This window comes from Erpetoichthys calabaricus, chromosome 18, assembly GCF_900747795.2.
Source record: "Erpetoichthys calabaricus chromosome 18, fErpCal1.3, whole genome shotgun sequence".
Taxonomy (NCBI): Eukaryota; Metazoa; Chordata; class Cladistia; order Polypteriformes; family Polypteridae; genus Erpetoichthys; species Erpetoichthys calabaricus.
This window is the reverse complement of record NC_041411.2, coordinates 725,396-745,890: the sequence shown is the minus strand read 5'-3', so window position 1 is coordinate 745,890 and position 20,495 is coordinate 725,396. Positions and strand designations below refer to the sequence as shown.

General features: G+C 38.3%; 1 protein-coding gene across 1 annotated transcript in view; it reads left to right on the top strand.

Moving 5' to 3' along the window:
* The window catches only part of pitpnb (phosphatidylinositol transfer protein, beta), a 95,213-nt gene that overhangs the window by 18,397 nt on the left and 56,321 nt on the right, over positions 1-20,495 (top strand). Inside the window, exons 6-7 of the mRNA XM_028825177.2 lie at positions 808-882; positions 2,357-2,440. Of these exons, the coding sequence (XP_028681010.1) occupies positions 808-882; positions 2,357-2,440 (159 nt within the window). The remainder of the gene's footprint in view (positions 1-807; positions 883-2,356; positions 2,441-20,495) is intronic.

Genomic DNA, 20,495 nt, shown 5'->3' with positions numbered 1-20,495 from the left:
CCCGCCCTCTCTCCGGAGGGGGCGGAAAGGGCGTCCTTCCCCTCTCCCTCCCTTTCCGCCGTCTGCGCCCGACTGACGTCCAGCCCCGTCCCTCGCTCTGGGAGGTGGGGGTGTGGCGGCAGTCCTCCAGTTTTCAGTCATGGACAATTGTATGTTGCTCTCTCCAGAGTTCCATCTTTTCATTCATTTACAGTCGTATCCTCCAACCCACCCCGTTTGGACAACTGTGTCTTTCAGGAAGTGTTCACCCATCAATACATAATTATGCGGCGTGTGCTACGCCGCGGGTTGGCTAGTGTTGTATATTACGTTAGTAATGAGTTGATTGATTCAGACTGTTTAGGGTAATTTTTAATGAAACTGTCATTATTCTTACTTTTGACCTGCTGTGTGTTATACTAGTGTTTCTTGTCCACTATAGTAAGCTACCTTAATTTCATATAGTTTCTATTTCTTTGTTTTTGTAATTCCTGGTTTTGCCTTAACAAGGCACTTGGAGGAGAATGTTTGGTTTATTTTATGATAACATTGGATTTCTATCAGTCAGCCTACTGAGATCTTATTCCGAATTGGTTGTTGGAGAGAACAACAAGGCATTAAATGTCTCCACTTGGTTTATTTCTTGCACATGTAAAATTTGTTTATTAAGGGAGAGAACTTTGTTTAATTTTATTTACATTTTTTTTCATTTTCCCATGCCTGCATAAAATGTACAGCACATCTTTGTCAGATTTCAAGTCAGTATTTTGCCACTTAGGGACATAATTACATTTAAACTCTCTTCTGTGTTGTTTTTTCCCCCAACAGAATGAATATATGAAAGATGACTTCTTCATAAAAATTGAAACATGGCACAAGCCAGATATGGGTACATTAGAGAATGTAAGTGTTTTTTCCTTCCTGGTTCAGTTGTTAATTTTGCTTTGGTTGAACAATACTGCCTTTTTACACCTGTGTCAAAGTACAGGACACATAAATTATAATCTGACATTAGGTGTCTTTCATAATACTGTCATCCTCTAAGTTATTTCTAAATAAAGCCTGCAAATTTTAAGGCATCAAGTTTTGTCCTCTCTTCCTGTCTGGCACAAAGTTCTAAGAGCTGGTGTGACAGGAGGAGTGGAGTAAATGAAGCACTTCCTGCTCAACAAATCAAATATTACCAAAAAAAAAATAATGGACGACAATGATCATGTGCAGCCTGACCCAATCTGCTGTTTGTAATCGGCATCTTCCTTCTCCTGGCCTTTAGCATCTGCCTCAGGGATTTCCATTGTGTGGTGCTGTTAACCTGAAATAAGCCTTCACTAAATAATTAAACATGGAGTTAGCTCATGTTGACACCACAAGGATTATTATATTGGATTATTGTGTGTGTGTTCCTTGCCTAGTCCTCATGCCTTTTGTTTTATGTCCACTCTCTCCTACTCTTTATACTTTTATAGGAAGTGAACCTCATGAATGGGTAAGATGAAGTGAAATGTTTTGGACACCTGGTTAGCCTGTTATGGGAAGTGAAACCAAAAACTTTTTGGTTACTTAGATGTTTCTAAAGCAAAATATAGACTTTAAAATCCAAATTAGTTTTGGTTTACTTTTAATTACAACTTTATTTTAGCACTTGGACCTATTTTTAGTTTGTTGACCACCATTTTTAACGATGTTGTAGTGTTAGAATTTGATTAAATGTTCTTGGTGTTGAACCGTCAGGTTAGTATTGGGTACAAAGGACAGACAGTGTCTGTTGGGATGCCAACTCAGCCGAGCAGTTTAACAACAAATTGACAAAAACAGACTCTTGATAGCAAAATAAACAGGCACTCCATTGGCGCAAACCTAAAATAAAGATTCACAAGTTGTACCCTCCTGACAGCTCTCTGCTATGGGTCTGTCTTTGGAACTTAGTCCTGCAGTATGATTTGTTTGACATTGAAACACCTTGTTCTGGTAACTGCTGCCTTTGTGTTTTGAACTGGAAGGGGCACAGTCACTTTCACTCAAGGGGGGAGAGATGAGGCTGTTAGAAACAGCGCCCCCTCTCATCCAGGAGTGTTACATACCTGCTCTGGGGAAAATAAGGTGATCCACAGACACGCATTTGTGACTCTAACCACGTGGGTTTGGTGGTTTTGTAACTTTTACTATTGAATGGACTCTGGATAAAATGAAGGTATTGTAGGAAATGTGTTGAAAGTCTCTAGAAGGAGGTGCACTAGATGATTTCAGTCATAATCCGTGTTACAAGCACTTCTGCTTCAATTCAATGTTAAAGCTATAAATGCAAATATGTGAAAAAATTAACAGTTGAACATCCTTTATGATCTTCTTTCAGACCCCTTTTTCTTTGTGTCTTCAGGTTCATGAATTGGATCCTGTTACATGGAAGTCCGTTGAGGTGGTACCCATTGACATTGCAGACAGGAGTCAAGTAGATCCAGGTGTAAGTACTTTAAAAGTGGTCATATTTGTGTACTGCAGCCAGGCCTGAAAGTTCCTCACATGTATGAGTAGTGTTTAAGATTAAAGATCTTCTTTGTGTCTTCATAATGATGGTAAAATAGTAAATGACCTACTCAATAATGATATGCTCATTTAATTAAACATTAGTATGAAATATTGGGTTCAGGCATTTCTTTAAAGTGATATTAATTTATTTATATGTTCACACCCATGAATCTTTCTTTGTTAATATTTCCCCTCGTTTTTGCTGCTGTATTGCTCTTTTTTTTTTAACTGAACATGCCTATGGCTGATGGTTACATTGGCTAAACAGTTAATATGTGCCTGAACCATAGTATACTTAGGCTAAATCCACACTATGGACACCTACCTTTTGAGCTTAAGAGTTTTTTTTCCAAGTTGGCACAGTGTCATGAGAAGGACATTGAAGGTTGTAAAGTTGCTACTTTCAATGCTTGAGCTGTGTGCCAACACAATTTCAGCAGTGTAATATCTTCCAGTACCTTTTTAATATGGCAACAAGAAGTCGGGGGCACTGTTGTCTTGAGTTGTTCATATGTTAGAGAGGTCTTGTGTTTGAATTCCCATTGACCAATCAGAAAATAAATCCCATGTTTAGGCTTTCACAAATATGGGTGCAGAATGTTTTTGAATTCATGGCAAGGAGAATAAAGCTGGCTGATTTGAGGTATGAAACTGTACATTAAATGGTATTCTGAGAAATGAACTGTCCAGAATATGATAAGTCTTCTGAGAAATGTCATGATTGGTTGTAAGATGAAGAAATACTGAAGCATAGTTGCTAGTAGCTACAAATTCCAGAGAGTGCTGCCTTTTTGTGCTTTTAACAGATTAGCATAAGTAACGTCGTCTACTGGTCATAAGAAAAAAAAACTAATCAAGTGAAGACTGACAACGAGTTTAGCTACTTTTATTGTACTGTTAAGTTGCCGTCAAGTCATGCGACAGACATGTACAAGAGTGTTCAAAAGACTTTAACCGTTGTGAGTAGAAATCGTAGTCGATGCTTGCTTCATGAGAGTTATATGTGAAGGGGCATCTGAACTCACAATGTGTATGCCTGCCCTTAGGGCACTGTAATTTTGCAGATTTCCTTTATTTGAATCTCTATAATAAATGAAATGGACGTACATAATCTGTTCCAGTAAATAGTGTTTTTTAAGAGAAGTACTCCTTCCTGTAAGTGGTACAAGTGATAGAAGTGTTTTATTTCAGCTTTGAATGCCAGCTGATGTAGAGGAGAGCATAAAGAAGGTCGTTTTGAACATTGCATCCTACCTGACTGAAACCCTGCTAGTAATAATAGCATAAGGGAAGCTTTGTTTTCTGTGATGTGCGCTACTCTGTTCCATTCAGATGGTCTTCACTGAACAATGACTCGGGATGCATGCACAACATTACAAATGCAAAAGGAGTATAAGCATGCATATCCATATAACATCATCTTCTGCAGGTACACACACATAAATCAGTAGCAATATTGGCATTCTAGACTTAGACTTAGATTGCTATAGGAAATTCTAGAAACTGAAGCTTCAGTTAGTATGAAAGTTAGTATGGATAATGCTGTGCTTTTTGCAGGGCTGCATTCATCTGCAACCATCTACAAGTGTCCTCTTAAATTGCTTTGATGACAATTTACACACTGAGTGACGTTCATAGTATTAATAGGTTTGTTTGAAGCTAGTATTTACTCCACATGCTCAAATTATTTTTGGAAAAACTTACAAGCTTTTATTCCTCATTTTAAAGAAATTGAAACTTAGCTTTGCCCTGACAATTCAGCGTTTAACCTTAAATAACTGCCTCATGGGCGGCACGGTGGCGCAGTGGGTAGCGCTGCTGCCTCGCAGTTGGGAGATCTGGGGACCTGGGTTCGCTTCCCGGGTCCTCCCTGTGTGGAGTTTGCATGTTCTCCCCGTGTCTGTGTGGGTTTCCTCCGGGCGCTCCGGTTTCCTCCCACAGTCCAAAGACATGCAGGTTAGGTGGATTGGCAATTCTAAATTGGCCCTAGTGTGTGCTTGTTGTGTGGGTGTGTTTGTGTGTGTCCTGCGGTGGGTTGGAAACCAGCCCAGGATTGGTTCCTGCCTTGTGCCCTGTGTTGGCTGGGATTGGCTCCAGCAGACCCCCCGTGACCCTGTGTTCAAATTCAGCGTGTTGGAAAATGGATGGATGGATAACTGCCTCATTTCTTCTTTTAGTGTGTTTTGTATTGCATTTTAACCGAGCGCTTTGAATTTTTTTCTATGCTTATGACATTGTGTGACTGTTTGGAAAGCTTGGCAGCTCTTTGGAGAGGTCCGTGCAATGCTGCTACTCAAAGGCCTCCATGCACCTTGCAAAACCAAGTGTTACCAGTTGGTTATCTTTTTGTGCAGTCTGTGTGTGTGCTTGTGTTTCTATCCCACTGGGATTACCCTACACCCCATAAAGGACATTTGTTTTAGCGTAATTGGTGATGTAATTTGGTGGATGTGCAATTGAGTTGACTATGCAGTGGACTTATGCCACATTGGGGGTTGGCTCCTGCATTCTGTCAGATACTTTTAGTATAGGGTGGTTTGGATTGTGTTTTACAGGTAGTAGCTATTTAAATAAATTCTGTGTCTGTATATAACAGTACTGCCCTTAATTACAAAGCCACCACACAGACCAAAGGAATTAAAATGTTGTTCCTGTTGCAGCACCCGAGTATTAACATGCACCTTGACAGCACAGACTAGACTTACAAGAGTGGATCTTCTCATCACATCTACAGGGAGCTCACATAGGCTTTTTGTGTCTCCTTTTTTGACCTGTAAATTGAGCACATTTGCATTTTTGTCAGCAATCCATCTAATTGGATCAATTTAACCTAGAGCTTGAACAGCATTTCATTTTTGAGCTTCCCGAGTTCTGCCGTGACTTAGTGCTCAGCTCTTTAACGTATTTAGAATAATAATGCTGCCAACACTCTCTTCTTTGAGAACTGATCAGGCTAGCTGTCTCAGATTTTTAAAACCTTTGTATCATATCTGTAGAGCCAAGCTACTCTTTTTGTTTTTAACTTTTCAGCATAGTATGTGTAAAGAAACAGGTTAACTGCAAAGCTGGTGGGTTTTTTTTTTTTTTTTTTTTATATTGGTCATTTTGCACCACCACCTGGTAACTTTAGTGTACTGCGGGTTTTGATGTATTTTGAAAATATAATTCTAATGCAGAGGTGGCAGTATTGCTCTTCTACTAAAGCCTTTGTGTTTCGGCTTACTACTCCATAGCCCAGATGCTGCTGCTTTAATTAAAGTATTTAAGTTCTGTGAATTTTTGCCTTTACCTACTATATTACCTCTAAGCTGTAAAAATGTGATTGTTTTAAGAGCCTGAAATTAAACAGCCATCAGTCTGTAGTTGTACATGGTTTAAATAAATGCCAGTTATTGTTGCTGACCTCATTTTGTGAAACAAGGTGGAAGTCATTTTTAGATGGATAACGTGGCCTACTAAGAATACTTTAATTTCGGTGCATTTTCAGTAAAGTAAAACTTCAGCTTTACTGAAGGATGTGAAATAATAAATTCCATTGTTAGAAAATGTTTGCTTAGGCACATTCTTTACTTTCCTATATGCAGTATACTGTGCATAAATTCAGCAGTCGTATGTGCCTTCCTGTTAATTGTCTTTTAGAAAAGTGTGACTTAAAACCGCTTACTGTATCATAGTTTAGCAGGCTGCTGCAGATCTGGTTAATCTTTACACTGTCATCTGTGTGAACTGCAGAAATGCAATACTTCAGCAGGAATACATTTCGGTATTAGGTATTGGTGTTCCTGTCACGTCCCAAAGATGGTAAGTACGTTAGGTTAATTGGCGGTTACAGGTTGGCAGCATACGTGTGTGTGTGCACGAGTGCTCCTTGGGGCGCACTGGCATCCTTGCCTTGCATCAAAAGGTGCTGGGACTTGTTATACATTGCAAGAAAATACGGAACAGGATTCAGTGGGCCTGAGAGTGTTGCACTGTGTTTGGTTAGGTTTTGCTGTATGTCTGTTTCAGGAATGATTTGTATTGCAGATTATTGGTTTGGCTTAAAATCTGCATTTTGATTTATTTTTGTTCTTTCAAATCCTTACTGCCTTAATGGAATTTTGAATTTGGTGGAAGAGGGTCTGTGTTCATTTTCGTGTATGATGGCATCCAGACTAGGTGAACATTGAAGTCCAAGTGATAATTATAGCCTTGCTTTACCCATCACAACTGGCTTATTGGCTTGTTCTGTTATCTTTACTAGTAATTTGTTTTGATGCAACATATTAAAGTGTTTTGCCTTTCTGCCCAACATGTTGCCAGTCCTCTCCAGTTAATTCCTCTAAAATAACATCAAGTTGAATTTTGAAGGTCCCTTGAGTCCTACTGTCTACTGCAGTACTGCATGTGACGCCTCACCAGTGTATTTTTAAGCTTAAGCATAATCTCCTTGGACTTGTACTCACCGGATCATGGCATTATATACCTTCACATCTTATTAGCTTTCTTAATGGCTTCTGTCCACTCTCTAGATATGTACACTCACCTGTCCACTATTCCTCCCAGGTCCTCCTCATGAGGTACACTTTCACTTTTCAGATATACCATTGTATATTCAGATCAAACATTACTTCCTACATGTAATTTTCATTAGCCACAAATCTGTCCAAGTTCCTCTGTAATGAACGTATTCTTCAGTCTTTTTAATTTGTGCCATTGTATTTTGTATTTCTATTAAAACAGTAAGGTGTGGAGGTCTGAAATTTGCCTGGAAAAGAAAACCAGATATTATCAAATATTTACATTGCACAGAAATATAAAGTGTAAAAACTAAACACCAAAGAATGTGATCTTTATTATTTGGAATGTTAAGGATCTGAACTGTTTTTTCATATTAATTGAAAATGGGTATAGGCTATATAGTGATGATTCCTATGTAATATTAAACCCCAAACTATTCTGGAATAAGTGATGGATCAAAAAAGAATTTCATTGTGATTCTTGCAGTAAAACCATGTGATTAGGAATATTGACTCGTAAAAATAATCCCCTTTCTTGCCTGTAAGGCATTTTCTGACTCCAAAGGGCATAGTATTACAGTAGTGTGAACACTGAGTGAAGCCTGGCCAGTTCTGACTTGAAATGTGCTTTACTGGGAAGATGTGGAATTTCTAGGTGATTGTTTCATTAGTCTGGAGTATGTGTTATCACAAGCTAATAATAATACCTAGCAATTTTAACTGTGTATTAAGCTCTGCTTTAAAGTGCTCATCATCCGTCACAAGCACACAGAACATTTCTTGGCAGATGTTAAACTGCCTGACCTGTGGAAAGGTTCTCCAACAAAGTTCCAGAATGTACTTGTTTGTTCTCTTCTGTGCTTTATAGTTGCTCATTAAATCGATTTACCTTTTCATTGAGAAAAATGTACTGTCCTCTGTCAGATGTTGCAGATATGACCCCATTGCTTTTTCTGACACTGCTTCAATTATCCAAGAACTTAGAATTTCAAGCCCTGCTAATTCCATTTCAGAAATGGTGATTTAATGCGTAATTGTCACCAGTGGAAGTTTATAATAAATTAATCTAAATGGATCAATCCCTTTGTTGAATTAGCACTCCTATAAAGGTATCAGCCAGAGCTCTCTAGGAGACTGTTAAAGCATATCTGATGGTGCAAATCATTTCTCGGGGGTTTCACATTGAAATAAATTATAAACCAGATGGGCAAACAGAATGAATCAATCATCTCCAAAACAGATGATGGATAGAAAAGATTCACTATCACTGAGCTAAAAAATAAAGACCAGCTTTGCAAACAGAATTGGGGGAGGCATTTATAATTTTGAGCTTGTCATTTTTATTTTAAATATTCAGAAAAGGCTAATAAGACCATAACCCACCAACATCACACCCTGTTACACTACACTGCCTGCCAAAGCTCTGCATAAGGCAATTGAATGCTAGGATATCAATGTCAGTTACACCCTTAAGTCCCCCCCACCCCACACCCCCAGCTCTCATTTGTACAATATTTAGTACAAGGAATACAGTTGTTGGGACTTTTAGAGATCTGCTTATTGGCATCAGATTTTCGTCTTCCAAATAACTGTCGAGTTTTAATTCCATTCAAGATCTCTCGAGTAATCTGGCCAGCTTTTCTTCAAATGTCTGCTGTAGACGTTACTTAAATCTGCCAACAGTCACAATCTACATACTGTAGTATCTTTTTGTTTTTAATAGTGAGAGGATCTCTAAATCGTTCAGATTTTCAGAGTGTGTGTGGCTTCAGCTCTGAGATTACACTTGACCAGTTGTATGTTGCACATGCTGCTCTTGTCTTAAAATGGAAGATCCCAATTATTGTTAAAGTGGATATGCACCTGTTTATGGACTTGGATGTTTGGGAATGAGCCCAGCTCAGAAGTATTTGGAAGTTCTCGGACAATCTTGGGTTTACAGTAATCCCCAAACCTCTGTGCTTGATTGCGTTGCCACTTGGGAAGTGAACAATCTCTGTGATTCACACCACTTTTTATCTTGCTCACCTGGAAGAATCCAAATGTACTTACTATAGCAAAATGAACACAATGGGAGGATGTGCTGGTTTCCTTCAAGCTAACATGAAATTCACTTCATGTGGAACTGTCCAAAATGTATTCAGAGGCTTGTCTCTTTGAGGTTGCTGAACTATTGCTAACCCTTTAGATATTTCAGTACCTGTGACTTCTTATGACGTTTGTTTGTTTGTTTTTGGTGAATGGAAAGGTGATGGGCATGTTATGATTTCATTTTAATAGTATATTACTACATGTTGTATAGGTTTGTAATTTATTCCATGTTAAAACCAAAGTAAATGTACATGACTTTCAGTAGCTGCATTTATTGATTTATTTGTTCTCGGGAGGTCTTGGCATAGCCCGGTGCTGCAACTGGTACAGTAGAAATGTGTTTTCTAGGCACACTTTTATTACTATATTTTTTTTCTGTTGCTTGTGCATGAAAGGATAGAATGTTGGTTTCTGATCTACATGATTGATATATCCCTTGTGGTGTTGCAGTTTACCACAGTGCAAGGCTTGGTGACTTCCACATTTATTGTGACACAAACATTGACAGATGCTGCATTGTGAGCAGTGCTAAGCAGGCTAATGTCTCTTTTGCTTTTCTTCTTGATTGCAGTTATTTTGCCTATTTGCCAAACACTCTATTGCAGCTTTCTGTGACTAAAGTCACCAAGCATATCACAGTGGCTCAGTTGTCCATTGTGGCATGCATCAGCTTCATTATCTGTGTCGACACATAATGACCAGTTCGCATTGTCATGACTGTCGCTTGATTCAAATAATGCTTCATTTTCAGCTTGTTCTAAAACTGGCTTTACAGCTTCTCATTTACATGACATTTTGTATTGGTTGAAGGCTCCAGCTAGCAAAATGCATAGAAATATTAGATTTTTCTGCAGCATGTTAGTTTATCCAGTAGATGGCAGCAAATTACTGTGTTGTGTTATTCGGGTTTAACACTGTAAAGTGGATCGTTACTTAGAGTGGGTCATTACTTGTCACTCTGAAGTCTGACTCGGGCTTAACCCTAATTTTATAGAATTCTGCCGAAGATGCAAATACATACTCCATTTCTGCTTACCTTTTGTCATATTTGTTGTATTCTGATACAGAGGCCTGCTGTAGTCACAAGTGCAGAAGAGAAAGGGTGTGCGTTGCATATAATTTGAATGTTGCCAATGGTAGGGCTTCATGGACAGGCACAGGGGTAATGTATTTATAAGAGTGTAATCCCTAAAGCAAAGTTAGTTGGCTTACACCTAAAACTTTGAAATTTATTTATTTACGTATTTACTGTATATAATTTCCAGATAAGCAGTTTTATTTGCTGGGAGGCAATGTTTACAGATGGGTATTCATTGCACTTTATGCATATAATGCATGGAAGCAAAATTCAAGATATTAGAATAATCTGCATGAGAACAGGCCATTCACTCCAACAAAGCCCACCAGTCCTATCCTACTTAACTCCATCAAAATAACATCGAGTTGAGTCTTGAAAGTCCCTGAAGTCCTGCTATCTAGCACTCTACGTGGTCATTTATTCCATGTTCCTGTGGTTCTCTGTGTGAAGAAAAACGTCCTCATATTTGTGTGAAATTAACCCTTAAGTTTCCAACTTGTCTCTGTGTTCTTGATGAACTCATTTTAAGGTCATAGTCTTGATCCACTGGACTAATTCCCTTCTTAATTTTAAAGACTTTAGTCATGTTCCCCTTCATCTCCCTCTGCTTAAACTGAAAAGGCTCAGTTCTTTTAATCTTTCCACATATTTCATCCTCTGCAGTCCTGAGATCAGTCTAGCTGCTCTCCTCTGGAGCTTTTCTAGAGCTGTAGCCTGGAGACCAACACTGCACACAGGACTCCAGCTGAGGCCTCACCAGTGTGTTATAAAGTTTGAGCAGAACCTCCTGTGACTTGTACTGCACACGTCAAGGTGCTATATAACCACACCTTCTGTTAGCCTTCTTAGTGGCTTTTGAACATTGTCAGGCAATAGTGTTGAGTCCTCTATGACTCCTAAATCCTTCTTATAAGGCATACTTTCGATTTCAGACCTTGCATTGTGTATTCAAAATCATTATGGAAGTAATAAATGTGCCCTTTGTCAAGGTTCAGTTTGAAGTGAATTCTCAATGGTGTCTTTGGAATTGAATCACCAAAGAAGCTTGCATGATATCAATTAGTGAAGGCCCAAAAACAGTGACGCCCCCAACATTTAGGTATGATTAGACAAGCGAGTGTAAAAGATGGCATGTCTTCTTTTTTTAATCAGATCAGTTTATAATATTTAATGACCTGCTTGTATAGTTATTTTCTCTGAAGTGGCTATATGATAGGAACATTAAGGAGAACTTTTTTTTCTTCTTCTTTGTAAGAAGACTAAGCTGCAACATTGCCATGCTCATTTCTCCTGATTGTGAGCTATGTATTTATCTTTATTTGACTGATTCACACACGTTTGAGTACTGTAGTTTACACAAGCAGATGCAAAACAGTGTAACACTTTTGTGCCACATTAAGAAATTTAGGAAGGGAATCTCTTATTTGTATGCAATTAACAGCTTAATAAGTTTTACATATTTCTATGTTTGACATTTTTTCATGAGTTAAGGAGTTTGACAAGTAAACCATCCATTTAAGACACTTGACTAAAAAAAATCTATTTAATTAACACTAACAGTTTAAGCTTGTCTAAAATGTGCTGTTGTATTTTACTAGCCCAGAGAAGTTGAAAACAGATATTGTTATCTGCAGCATATGGCTGTACTGCACAATTTGTAATTCCCACTAATTAAAGTTCTTGCAACACATTCACACATTAAAGTATATAATTGAGAAAATTGATTCACTTGCAGATTAAAGCAGATGGTAGTCAAAAGAAAGGAAAAAAGCCGTGTTAGCTATCTCCTTCACTAGCAGGCACTTCCACTCAGACAAGGTGCACAGAGCTGTACACACACACGAGATTATTTATGAACGTGTTAGGTTTGAAACCCGAATGAGGAGATGGCCCTCTGTTTAGGCTTATACTGTCTGCCGAGTGTTGGCAAGTCTGACAGCTCTGATAACTCCAGACATGTGGAATTCCTCTGTGCCGAGACTTGTCAGGTGAGGATGGAGAAATAAGGTATGAAAATGTTTTTAAAAAAGTCTGCTAGGAGCTGACCTTGCTGAATCTTTGAGTCTCGGAGGAAATTTTGTTTTGGGCAGAATGTTGAGGGCCGTGTTCACAGCACCATCTAGACTAAGGAGTGGTATTGCAAGTGGTTATCTTTTATTGGTCTTTGAGCATTCAGAGGAGCTGTTTTAATAATGTTCAGGCAGGTATATATATATATATATATATATATATATATATATATATATATATATGTGTATGTAATACACACACACACACAGAGACACACACATTTCCTGTTGGTGGAAGAATTGAATTATTTTATAGGCAAACTCTAACGTGGCCATTAATTTTGAGTGGAGCAGTACGTGGTGGTTGTTCATGTAGGCCATGAGTTTTCTCCTAGTCTCTTGATGATTTTCCAAAAGTGTACTCCAGTTTTACTCCTTCATCCCCAAGATGTGCCCATGTTTGGCAGCTCTCCATTGGCTCTTTGTAAGTCTAAATGTGGTATTCAGTGAGCAGTGCCATGGACTGCTGCCCCATTCAGGTCTATTACTAGTCTTGCAGCTATTGCTGCTAAGGTAGTTGCCAGCTGCCTGCCATCTTAATTTGATTAAGCAGCTTTTAAATGAATGAATGCATTTACATATTGTGTATTTTATGAATCTAGGGGTGCTCAAGTGCTGAGCCTGAACCGTGGCAAGATATAGGGACAAAAGTACGAACAAGAAGGGGGATAACAATAGAAGGAATCATTACACCAGGGAGAGGGTATGACAACACTACCCAATTTTCCTATCCCATTTCTCAAACAAATCACTATTGTTTACAAATCTGGGTCTCCTTCCTGCCACTCTTTGAGCTGGGGTTGAGGATTTCCCCTTTTTCCAAGCTCATTGATCCACTGTATTTAAAGGGCTTTTACTCCTGAGCCTACCATTGTTTGCAGTCAACCTGTGGTAAGTACTTTCTGGTTCTCTGGTGAACATCTACACTGTTGGTTGTTGTATGGTGATGACACCCCACAGTGGCAGCAGGTGCTTCTGCACGTCCCCCCTCCCCACACGCTGTCAGTCTTTACCAGACTCCTTGTTTGGTCACAGTATGTTGTCCTCCAGTGCTTTAGTGAGCAGTTAACAGTATTGATGGATTTATTTTAACTTGTGTCTGGGTCTTGGAAAACTCATGAGTAGATTTGTAGCGCCATCTGCTGGTGCTAACAGATGTTGCTATCCCCAGTTCCTTCACTCTTTATGCATTTGATTCTTGGATATCAAGTAGACTTTCAGCTATTGCTTCACATAAGCACAGTATTTGTGATGAGCTTGATAGTGCTGTTATATAAAATCATGTAGACCAGTGGTTTTCAAATTGGGGGCTGTAGCAGTCCTGTGAGGTTCATTTTCTTCAACAATGGCATCAGAATTTTTTTTTTTTTTTTTTTAAAATAAACCTAACAGAAAATATGCTACAACTGTTGCATGAAAGTAGTCATTTTTCTGTGTAGCTATAAACCAGTGGTGCAGTTTTTGACTGGTGTGGTACACAAGGAAACACAAAAGTAGAATGAGTGGACCTTAAAAATGAGCATTTCAATTTGCTGTGGCCGAACCTTTGTCTCGATGCTAGGCTATGTGTCATTTCCATCTTCCCGTCTCTCAGTGCTTCTGCAGCGACTCTCCACTCCCCATTGACCCGACTTCATTTTCCTATCGTTTCCACCATTTATGCCAGTGGTGTCTGAGGTAACTAGTCGCTCCCCACTTCTTTGAGCTCATCCATGCTAGGGAACGACCAGCCCAGACCAATGGATTTTTATTAAAGAAAGCATAACAACAGGTGAGTGCTACCTTTCTCACCCTGACACAAGCCATCTATCTGCAAATCTTTGTCAAGCATACAGTCTTAAGTTTTTGTAGATTTGTTTGCTGTATGATCAGTTATTTACAAGAGATTTAGAAATTGGCAGACTAGTGCAGAAGAATGTACATTGAGGAGGAAAAACTGTGATTAATAATAAAACATATTTCTAATGTTTCTTTTTAAGGTTATTACAATTGGACAGTCTTGTCCTTCCTTAAAGGAAAAAAAACAGGAATGTGGTGAAGGTGATAGCAGAAGTGTGAAGCTATGAAGAAGGGTTAGCCTTTACTTTGACCTGGATCCATTAGTGAGCTACTTTTCTTCAGCTTTTGATTTGGATCTAAACATAATTGTAAACATTTTGTAAATATAACATTTTGGGATTTTTTAAATTCCATATTAAATCAACTTTTTTATTTATTTTTTTACAGTAAAAGTAATTCTTTAAAAAAGCATTTAACATACTTGAACAATTAAAAATCCAGACTTACACAACAAACTATCAATTATCCTTTGTTGAAATTCCCAAAACCAAATATTAGGTAGGCGAGATTAAACAAATCACCTCTACTTGTGCATAGTAAGAATTCTACAGTTAACTCTAGGAGGTGGTAAACTGCGAAGAGTGGTTGAGAACCCTTGAGATATCACGTGGTGTTTGATAACAAATGTCAGTGGCCTGCAGTAGATTTATGAGGTCTGCTATTATCCAAAATCTTGCCATATGACTACTGTTAGTAGAAAGCAAAATCTAAGATCACACTCGGCTTTGCGACATTGATTATATATCAGTGGGGGCTAGGACCAGGTGGTACAGCAAACAAAATACCATTTGAAATTTTTTTTTAATAGCATGTTTTTTAGAGTTCTGTGAATTATCATATTTCAGGGTTTTTTTCTTTTGCCTGTGGCTACTTTTCTCAAGACTCATTTTGACACGATGAGTCGCTACTTGTTGCACGGTTAAAATCCTTCAGAGAGGCTTTGTGAGGAGGTTGCATGATTGACTTCAACTCTGTCTGGTTTCATTATATTGGTTTTTATAAACTTTAGAAAATCCTTTTCTTTGTAGTGATAGGTGAGTTTTAAAGAAGTGCAGCTGAAGTGCAAGTGTTTTTAGAAGTGTTCTCTTTGTCTTGGTGGTTTTGTATATATTATACAACTCTCTTCACTTTTTTATAAAGCGGTAAAGGAGCAGACATGAAGGCTTGGCGCGGAACTAAGCAGTAGTCTGCCATTTATTTAGGTGAGAAGAGTATGGGTCCTTCAAGTGAGGGCATTGTTATCCTTCTAGGCATGAGCATATTGAGTAAGTTCATGTGGTGGCCAAAGCTTTAATGCTTTGTTTGAAATGTGAGGTGGGCAGTTGATAACGATTTGCTTCATTTGTACTTTGTGATATTAGTGAGATATCTATGTGCAGTTTAACTACTGTAAAAAAAACCCATAATGGACACCAGCCAGATATATCCGTTTGTTTCTATACTAAAAATAGATTTATATTTAACACTCTGGTGTAAAGGGGTACAGCCTCAGTATTTTAAATTGTCTTGGTAGAGTGGTCAAAACATACCCACAAGCTGCCAAACACCCATCATATCTCGGAAACAACTTCTCTGTTAGGAAAGTTATTTTTTTTTGTTTTTTTTTAAAGTAATGAATCACTCGGGGTCCTGTTCCTGCTCACTTTTGATGCCATTCTGTTACAGCTTCATTTGGCTAGCAGGGCCTGTCTGATCCGTTCAGTGTCTTTCCATTAGACCGACTGCATTTTTGGCAACCATTTATATTAATTTCTCGGCAGCCCAGGGTCAAATGATGGAATGTCTTTGAAATATTTTGAGAAAATTAAGATATTATTTGTGCCATTTGATTTATCAAGGACATTCTCTTAAAGCCATTTTTAGCGGTAGGTGTAATCCTTTGTTTTGTATCACTGCCTTTCCACCATGACACTGTGAAGCCCAGGCGTGTACAGCTGCTCTAACCAGGGCACAGGTTTTAGTCCACACAGCACAGTTTATTTATAGTCCACCACACAGTCCCTTTTTGCCACCAGTCCTTCTACCTCCTCTTCTTCTCAGGTTTTGTCCTCGTCCTCCCGGCTCAGGCCTTTGAGTGATGGTAACTTTCTCCTTTTATAGGGCACCCAGCAGGAGTTCAGGAGCACTTCCGGATGTGGCGGAAGTGCTGCCAAATAGGGCCCTGCAAAAGTCCAGTCCCCCCTGGCAGTGGCCACAGGCCCCATGAGGACTGATTTAGATCATTTATATTAGGTAGAATGCCCAGTGGGGCTTGGGGGTCCTGTGGCCTTGGAACCCCTGCAGATTTAGTTTTTCTGCAGTCTTCTGGAGTGTTTGTTTTTTCTGTCCTCCCTGGCCATCTGACCTTCCTTTTATTCTTTAATTAGTATTTTCCCAATCTTATTTTTATATATTTTTTTCTTTTCATCTTGTAAAGCACTTTGAGCTACATCATTTGTATGAAACATGCTTTAGAAATTATTATATAATTACATTACACACACACAAAATCTATATGTATTTTTTTTTGCTTCCGAGCCCTGACTGATGCATGTATATACGTCTCTCTAAACTAATATTTTGTGCTCACACCGGTTTTTTCTTTATTTTTTTCAATTTTTGGTATGCCCACTACACTGTGTAGTCTTGTATTTTGCATCCCACAGTCGGCATAACACTAAATTAGGTAAGCAGGTAATCAAAATGGGTGTCTGATAAAGGCCCAACAATACAAGAAACCTTCACTTTTTTTTTTCCCCTGGCAACCTTTCTGCCTATGGCGCACTAGACGTACTTATACAGTAAATTATATGAGGCTGTCCATCAGTGTCTTGGGTAATCACCTGCATCATATATTGCATTTGGAAAGCTGTTTCATCCACTCTTTCAACTGCACAAATTCACTTGATTAGAATTGAGTGATTGATCAGCAAAGTAGACCGAATGATTGTCATTTGTTCCTGGATTACGCGAAAGTATCCAGATGGCAGTATTGTTTTGTTTAATTGTAACTTCATTCACACAATAGAAAATGGAGACACATTTCCCATGTCATCAAGCAGACCAGGTACGGTGTGATTGCCACATCTAATGAGATGGTGTGCTGTATACAAGCAGTTTGTCTTGACCCGTGTGAAATATTTGGGAGAACACACAGGACCTCATATGCAGTTTAGGTCTCCATTTTGTAGTACAGGACATGTCATCACATGGAGTCCCTGGAAAAATTTGTTTCTAGGACATGCTTGGTATGAGCAATGAGGAAAAATTCAAGGTTCTTTGTTTTCAGCTTTAACAAAGATGTGTCTTGGGGTTTAACGTTATGAATGGATCGGGCATGGTGGATCCCAAGTGTTAAAATTTAAACTGCATTTATCCATGAGAATGTTGGACCACAGAGAGAAGCTTGTTAAGTAGAAATGATGTCAAGATATGCTCAATATACGTAGCTTCTCTCAAACCACACACTGCAAATGGAACAAGGAGGATGTACCATCAAGTTTTGACTTGATATTTTGATCATGATGAGCTGTTTTAGAAATGAAAGGCTTTTCCTTGTCAGAGTAATTCCATATTTTGTTATATTAGTAATTTCTTTCATTTTAAAAGTTATCAGGTAACAATTACGTTTTGTCGAACCGTTAAGTAGTGGTGTGTGAGTCGATGATGAGTAAGTCATGTTTCCTTTTTAATAATAGTGCTTTCTAAGATGGTGAGTGAAAAGAACATTTTAAAAAAAAAAATATCTTTGAAAACTAACACTACCTACTGACATTCCTTTATTATCTTAATTTCCTCTTAGCTCGTGTGCTTTTTTTTTTTTTTTCCCTAATGGAAAATGCCTCAATTAGAATTCCACTGGCATTAATAGCTCAAAATCAATCTGTCCGCATTCATGCCAGCTTTAAGTAATACTTTACCCCAATTTTTTTTTTCTTTAATACTCGTGCTATGTTTGTAGTAATGGCTGGTAGAAATCTTTAATCATTTTTTCCTGATAACCTGGGCATCAATGGTGAAACCCAGCATGAACAGGCACAAACTAAGTTAAAACAGGTATCCGGTATTACGTTCACAATGTCCCACAAATGTGAATGTTGGCTAAAATTGTTAAACCATTTCTGTAAAATGTTGTCATACTCAGAACATGTGTTCAAGTGAGATGGAGCCCTTGAATTGAAGGCTTGTCGCTGCCTCATTGGCCAGTCCTACACAGTAACAGCTCATTTATTAGCTTCCATGTCTCCTCACATGATATTAAATTTACATAGTGTGGTCTTAGAGAGGAGTACCTTTTGAAGATTAAAGATCTTATCAGATAAGGAGTACCCCAAGTGTTTGTGCTATTCTGAGGCTCTTCAACAAGCAGAAGGTCTGTTCATCTTTGCCCATGTACAGAATTCCCTGTACTGTAATATTGTAGTGTTGGCTTGATGACCAGCGAATGAGGGGAGAGGTGGGGATTCAATTCAAAAGCCTGATGTCAATTGTGCACACTTCTCCATCATGCATATGAGCAATTTCTGGAGGTGGTTTATTTAACACTCTTGTAACCATATACAATATTGTGCATTCTCAGCCTGCAACTGGATAGCTGACATGCAGGCTGTGCAACACAAGTAATCTGAGGGTTTGTTTTTCTGGTGGATGTTTTTATATTGTTTGCTGTTTTTTAGACTGGCTCTTTTGAAGTCTGTTGTATAAAGCATTTGTGATCTGATCTTCATGATGAAAACATGCAATTAAAAACTTTTGTCAGCCATAACCATGAATAGTGCAGGGTAAGTAACCAATTCAAGGGAAAAAAATTTTTTTGGGCAGAGTATTTCTTCAGTAGTCTTATTCATGCTTGTGGGAGACGTCTGTCAGAGCCTGTCTCAGCAATGTGGGCTACAATGTAAGAACAAACCCAGAATGATTCTGAAGACATATGTGCTTACTCTGAGTCGCCCATTTTTATATCTATTATAAAAAAAAATCCTTGCCTTGAAAGCAAAAGCAAGGCTACGATACGAGATCTTCTCAGAAGACATTTAAAAGACCTGCGAGACCAAAGAGACTTGCCACGGTGTGTTTCGCGGGGACCGTAAACATGAGACATTGTGCCAAGAGATTGACCCAGGACCGTCTTGCGATGACGTAGAACATGAGATTCTTGCAAGACACGCACTACTTACAATCTTTCAAATAAGACAACGGGGCAGCAAAACATTGTCTTGTGATGGATTTGAGCGCATACAGATCCGGGGTCTTGGCGCATATAAAGCGTATATGGACAATACGTTATAAATGAAACGACGAATAAGCGAAGAAGAAAGCAGCGCGGAGAAAAGAGACTCAAGTGCTGGAAAGAAAAAAGAAAAAATAATCTAGGTGCAAATTCAGAAAATAAGGCAAGTAATTATCAGCCCATAACAAGTGGAATTGAAACAAAGCACGTCCAGCCGGGCACAGAATTAAAAGACAGAGTAAAAGACAAAGTAGAACTTCATAAAGACGTTCACAAACATTGGCGCTATACACATGCAGAGCAGATTATGAAAGCAGTGCAATTCAAAAGGCTCCCCAAAAAAAAAAAAACGTATGCGCGATTGAAATGAGGAGAAAGTTAAAGAATATGAAAGTAGGAAAATTAGATAGTATAAAAAAAAAAAGTAAAGATCGCAGTAGCTCAAACAAACAGAAATTAATACTCAAAAAAGGGAAAATAATCACCATGGACCAGGTGTCATTGGAAAAAAAAGCAGGACAAAGTGAGGTCAGAAATAAGACAGAGTAGAAAACAAAGTAAAACGTCATAAAGAGGTTACAAAACAAAGGGGCCAAACACATGCAGAGCAGGTTAGAGATAATTCAGGATAGGTTTCTCTGTTTGGAATTTCAGCACAGACAAAGCGATCTTCATTATCAGCAGTTCATTTTGTTTTGAAAAGTAACCAGTAAATGCATGTGAGGTAAACCCCGTTTTTGAAATTCTGACTTAAACTTCAAAGCCTTACAGTATTTACATACTTCTGACATATCACCTATGTCCATATATTTGATCTCTATTCGCCTTTTAGTTATTTCTCAGAGTAATTTCTTCTTTTGCGATAATGCGATTTTTTTTTTTTTTTTTTTTTTTTTTTTTTTTTTTTTTTTTTTTTTTGTGACAATGTCGTTTTTTTTTCTGCTTTCATATTCTGTATCTTACTCTGCATGTGTTTCACGCCTACGTTGTTTTGAGGTCTTTTGAATTCTAGTTTTCATTATCTCTGACCTGACAAAGTCATTAAACACATGTCTCACTGACCTCATTTAAAAGATTCAGCATATTTGGACTCAAAAGATTCCAAATATTGTTTTTACAGAAGTTCTGAAATAAAAGTGAAACTAATGAAATAGCAAAATCTTAAGTGTGTCCGGAAAACCAAACACGTGGGTTGGCAAGTGAAG